Here is a 6,143-nt window from a genome sequence, read left to right on the forward strand (position 1 = left end):
CCCTGGCAGAATCTCCACTTAAAAAGTAGTCTCTCTCTGCCTGGGGCCATGGAAGGCTGCTGCCAGGCAGTGTAGACAAGGGTAGGCTAGATCGATTGGCAAGAAATTGATCTTTCACTGTGGCAGTAGAAACACCCCACCCACTTGGGAACTTCTTGCCTATGGGCACCAGGCAGGCACCTTCACTGTACAGTGGTACCTTGGGTTAAGTACTTAATTCGTTCTGGAGGTCCGTTCTTAACCTGAAGCACCACTTTAGCTAATGGGGCCTCCCACTGCTGCTGCGCAATTTCTGTTCTCATCCTGAAGCAAAGTTCTTAACCCGAGGTACTATTTCGGGGTTAGCAGAGTCTGTAACCTGAAGCGTCTTAACCCGAGGTACCACTGTACTCTTTTCAGGCCAGTTTATAGCACATTTGTTTAGATAAACCTATGTAGACATTTAGAATGTTGGCATGTGTTTTTAAATCTGATTTTTAGCTCATCACTGATTTTAATCAATTAATTTGTTTAATGTTTCAAAGAGTTGTTTTTAACTGATGGTTTTATTGTTTCATTCTTTCGGCAAAGTGCTTTGATGTTTAATTGCAACCAGGTGCCATATGAATCTCAGGAAATAAAAAAACCCAGCAACAACAGATGAACAAATTATGAAACTGGAGAGTAAGGTCATGTCCGCACCAACCACTTAAAGCACTATTAAAACTGACCTCACAAAGCTGCAATGCTCAGCACAGTTCCCAGGATTCCCCAGGGTTGTGAAAGTACCATAATAGTTCTTTAAATGGTTAGTGCGGATGTGACCTAAATATGTGAGTGCCTGCATTCATATAAGTTTGTGTATATGTGTGCCTGAGTGTATGTACGCAAGAGCGTATATAAGGGATTCAGCTGGTGCTTGTGTTGGCCCAGGGAGGCAGGGCAGAGGATGAGTAAAGACCCTCCATCCCTTTGTTTTCCCCTTTCCTTCACTGCAAATTGTAGCCAGTGTGGTGTAGTGGTTAAGAGCGGTAGTCTCGTTATCTGGGGAACCAGGTCTCCGCTCCTCCACATGCAGCTGCTGGGTGACCTTGGGCCAGTCACACTTCTCTGAAGTCTCTCAGCCTCACTCACCTCACAGAGTGTTTGTTGTGGGGGAGGAAGGGAAAGGAGAATGTTAGCCGCTTTGAGACTCCTTAAAGGGAGTGAAAGGCGGGATATCAAATCCAAACTCTTCTTCTTCTTCTTCTTCTTAGCTACCACCCGCCCTGCAAGTCCCTGCTCCTGGTTCCATGGACATGAGACCTACAGGTTGGGTGGAAGCTGAGTGCAAAAGGAAGAACTGAATGTCTCTTTCTCTTCTCGGCCTTCTCCGTCTGCTGCAAGATACCATAAATACATAAGAGGGGGACTTACCCTGAAGTCAGACCATTTGCCCATCTAGTTCAGTATTGTCTACACTGACTGGCATTGGCTCTCTGGGATTTCAGAGTCTCTTCCCAACCCTAACTGGAGATGTCAGGGATTGAACCTGAGACCTTCTGCATGCAAAGGAAATGCTTTGCCACTGATCTGTGGTCCTCCCTCGTGGTGTGATTTTCTTTTCTGCAGCAACCAGAACTGTGAGCGTTTTGTTCATCTCTACCAATCCCTGCTGTGGGAGTTTCTTTAACGAAACTGTTTTCTTTTAGCACACTGCAGCTGGAGCTGAAGGTGGCGGCCAGTCCCTCGTCTCCCCTGGCTCTTGCTTGGAAGACTTCCGTGCCACCCCTTTCATCGAATGTAATGGTGCCAGAGGGACCTGCCACTACTTCTCAAACAAGTACAGCTTTTGGCTGACAACGGTTGAGCAGACCCAGCAGTTTGCCGACTTTACCATCTCCGAGACTCTGAAGGCAGGCCAGCTCCGGACACGAGTTGGCCGATGCCAAGTCTGCATGAAGAACTTGTAGCAAAGGCCAGAACTGGTCAGAGCCAACATAAGGGACTTGAGGTCTTGCAGTGCTGGAGACTGTGGGATGTGCAATCTTCCCCGGCTGCAGTAATGGCATTGAAATCACTTCGAAAACCTCTGGGGCCCTCTTGTCTATATTACAGAACATGGTGCTATATTTCTCTCTTTGTTCTTCTGTTCAAGGCTACCTCAGGAGGCCTTTCTCTGGTTTTCCAGGTGCCACTTCCCACCCTCTCTTTGACATACTAAACAGATTTTAATAGGACCTGTTGAATTTTGGAGAACGTTCTCCTCTTCAGAGCTTTGGCCATTCCAGGCGGCTTCTCATGCTGTTATGGATTAAAAGAGGTTCAACAAATGCCATAGATGTTGACTGTAACAGCCATAGTCAGGCCTCTTAGTGGTTTATTTTAGAAGCAAACCCCCACCCCAGCTTGCCAGAGCTTGGTCCCGTCAATGTGATTTTGCTCACCACAGGTGAGCAGGCACATGACTACATAAACACACAATATCATATTTGAAGCAACTATAAATAATTGTTCTGTCCAGGTCCCTGGAGCAGAGGGTCATAAGTGCTGCCTGGCACGTTATTCAACAAATGAACTTGTAAAATGAGTGCCTGCTTCAAACATGATAGGGAAAGCACAAGTGTGCTCTTACTGTAACATGAGGATCGGGTCTGAGGCTTATGCAACAATGAAAAGGTACCTGTGACATAGGCAGAAGCAAGTTTATAAAAGACAAGCTCCAAACGTCTTACAAATCAATTATTGTATCTGAAATGATAAATTTAAACTAGTCATTGAAACCACTAAATCAGTTAAAAAATGGAAGGATTTATCATTATGTTGCAGCTATACATTCAGGTGCTTTAGCAATTACCCAGCATTTTTAAAATATGCATTTGGTGGAGAAATTTGAGATGGGTACACTTTTGACACACTATCCTTCCCTGTGTAATGTTTACATATAAAAGTTTAGGAAATATTTCTAAGCATTCCCCTGCTATTTAATGTGCTACAAAGAGATGAGGCAGCTGAAGCAAAAATAAGTGTTTTCACACCTACATCTCATTTAGAGCATCATCTTTTGCAAATCAGAATAACGAAATTTACAGGCCCTGTTCAGACATTACTCATATCTGCTTCTTAAGCTGAGACATGCACACTGTTTGCTCATGCATGTACCTCCCTCCTTCCCCACTCCCTCCTTCCTTCCTTCTCAGTGTGCTGCAGTTGAATACTTCCTGTATCAATTAACCATAGTTTTCTGTTGCATCCAAAGCAGGACCACTATTTTTACAAACCTGGATCTGAACCCAACTTCACACCATGGTTTCAGACTCTCTTTTCCAGCTTTTGTAAACATACAGGAAACTGTAGTTAATGATCAAAGGAAACCTTCAAATGTGGTGCATCTAGGAAGGGGAGGGCAGTGCAAAGACATACCACGTAGGCAGAAATTGCATTCACGACTCAGTTTAGTAAGCAGAGAATATTATATCCAAACTGGGCAATAATGGATTCTGGATGAATATACCAAAGAGGCAGGAGTATTGAGTAGTTTCCTGTGCTGTATTACTTAGAACTGTAAAAAGCCTTTGCAAAATCAAAGCACTCTAGTGGTACTACATTGTACAGATTTTTTGGTTGGCACATGCAGGCAGGCACATGCACTGAAACAACTGCAGGAGGCTGTTCCAGTGCAGGAGGTACAGTGCATGGTGATATCTGCAAAGTTAAAACAGCCTGAGACTGCATTGTACTGTTACTGAGAGACTCCTTCTGATCCTTTCCAGGCTGCCTCTGAAAGCCCAGTAGAGAGGGGGGAAAGCCAGCAACAATGTTGGGCTGCCATGCAATTTCCAGTGTTGCTGACCTACCTGCTCATTGCTGGCCTGTCTCTGTTGCCTGTTGGGGTGGCAGCTATGCTGGGAGTTCTGAGCTTGGCTTCATTGAGCCAAAAACGTTTCCTGTTTCCCACCTGGCTTGCCTCCCCATCAGTAGGGAGACAGGGCAGTGGCAGGTGATAATACACTTGCAGTCTCAGGCTTGGCGCCACTTACCACCGCCCCACAACCAGCTGCCTCTCCCTCTCAGTCCTAGGTTGTGGAGGTCAGAGTATGGGACAGGTTGTTGTAGCAGAAACAGACTGCAGGTACCTGTAGGAGCAGAGAAGCAACTTCCTGCATGGCTCCAAGAATCACCTTTGCATGGGAACAATTGTGCAGAATTGTGTGCATGTGTGGAGCAAGTTTCTGCAAAATGAGGACCTTTTTAAATGTTTTCTGCTGGTTTAATTAAGCATTTAATATAGTATAGCCTGCACTTAAGGTCACATTCTTCAGCTATCTGCTCTGCATGTGCTTTGAGCTCTGCCATGGATTCACTGGATCCAGGTTGACTCACTTCCTAATCTCCTTTAATGGTCTCTGCCATGCATTTGCAGCAGTTATAGGAAGCCTCTGGGCATTTTGTAAAATATGTCTTCTCATTGCATAATGTCTTAATATTTTCCTGTAGATGTTTATGCAAAGTTCCTTGCTTTCTGCTTGTGACACAGGAATAGCCTAGGCTGTGTTGGATTAATCTGTGATAGTCTACTATATGTGGATGGTATTTCGTGGTCATAGGGGACTTAAAAACATGTGCAATAGTTATGCCTCTAAGATGAACAAACCGTTTGTTTTTATTTTTTAGGGTGCTCTATTTTTACTGAGTTTTACACTATAAACAGAATAGACGGTTATCTTGAAGACCATTTTCAGATGTTTTAAAACCCATGTACCAATCTTTAAGGGATGACATCACACTATATCCCGGGTCTCTATGAACCCCTGATCATACCAGGCAGGCTGCTGGTGGTGCATATAAAGATTCACTTTGTCTAAAAGCTCAACCTCCCTTACACTTGACAGTGCTCAAAATCAATCATGATTCTGTACCATTTGCAATAGGAATGCATGCTTGAGCAGGTCATTGGGGGTTAATGACTTCTGTATTCACTGGTGCTTTATGGGTCTTGAGTGAAAACGTCCATTTTTCTTTGTGGAATCTAAAGAGATATGTATGAAATTTCATGGTTTTCTCCAATTCTTGTGCTGTACTGTACATAAAATGAGAAAATTTATATACTGGTTACTCAACAGGTTTGCAACTGTTAGAGCACATTTACAGATTTTTGCCTTTCAGAGGTAGCCTTGAAACTGCTGGTGCCAAAGTGATATACACTATAAAACAATTTAGTTTTACACTTAACTTTGAGTAGATGTTAGATTAACCTTTTCTACTGCTTAAGCCATGGCGGGTTCTCTTTTGTTTCAACTGGGGGAGAAGTGTGATTATTTTTGTAATACACTGTCAAAAGCATCTTTAGGGCACAGACTGTATTTTCCATTGTTAATTTTATCGAAAAAGCCATAAAACACAAATATGCCAATTTTGTGAGTTATGCTGTTTTTCCTTATGCAGTTGAATGAACACTGTCTCTTTCTCTTCACCACTCCCCAACTCCTCAGTAAATTTCAGAGTTTTTCTGAACAGGATACCAGTTTTGGTGCAAGACATAAATCTAATGGAGCTTTATTCAACAGTTGAGTGTTCAAATCAATCAGTTTGCAGTTGTATCACCAGAGAGATCAGTAGGGGACTTTTGCTACCTACCCTCCAGATTAGCAGCAGGTGCTGTTTCCTTACAAAAGTACCAAAGAGTAGCTTTCTCTCGCATGGAACCAACAATGATTTTTTTATATGGGACACACCACCCTCTAGCAGATTCACACTCCCTGATTGCACAGGTGATGGTTCCAGGAGGTAAATATTTACAATTGTAACTCAGCACCAATTCATTAGGTCTTGTTGCATAACAAGAGGCCAAACATATGTGAAGAAACAGCATACTTGCTTCTCAATGCACAAATGTGTAGTTCTCATCAGATTTCATTTGTAAAGGCAAAGTAGATGCTTAGACCCATATGGAATAATAAGATGCTCATAATGGTTGCCCAAAGCATTGTTTTTACACAAGCAGCTAACCTAACAAGCAAAGTGCTAATGATTATGGCACCAAGGAGAAATAAATGTGCTACGTGCAGCAAATGTAACCTTTAGGGGGGAAACCTCAAGTTGCAAATAAAACTGCATTGCTAGGATCGCAGGACTATAAAAGTTACACCATCCATGCCTGACCATGTCAAAGTAGTAACAAAGGG

At 43.2% G+C, this 6,143-nt stretch overlaps 1 protein-coding gene across 6 annotated transcripts in view; it reads left to right on the forward strand.

The window, feature by feature from the left end:
• The window catches only part of COL4A6 (collagen type IV alpha 6 chain), a 174,703-nt gene extending 169,332 nt beyond the window's left edge, over positions 1-5,371 (forward strand). For all 6 annotated transcript variants that reach the window (XM_083423343.1, XM_083423345.1, XM_083423342.1 and 3 more), the window contains one exon: positions 1,671-5,371. In XM_083423343.1, coding sequence (XP_083279469.1) covers positions 1,671-1,931 — 261 coding nt within the window. In that variant the 3' untranslated portion in view covers positions 1,932-5,371. The remainder of the gene's footprint in view (positions 1-1,670) is intronic.
• Positions 5,372-6,143: the final 772 nt, after the last annotated feature.

The sequence above is a fragment of the Podarcis tiliguerta genome, assembly GCF_965153285.1.
Source record: "Podarcis tiliguerta genome assembly, chromosome: Z".
Taxonomy (NCBI): domain Eukaryota; kingdom Metazoa; phylum Chordata; class Lepidosauria; order Squamata; family Lacertidae; genus Podarcis; species Podarcis tiliguerta.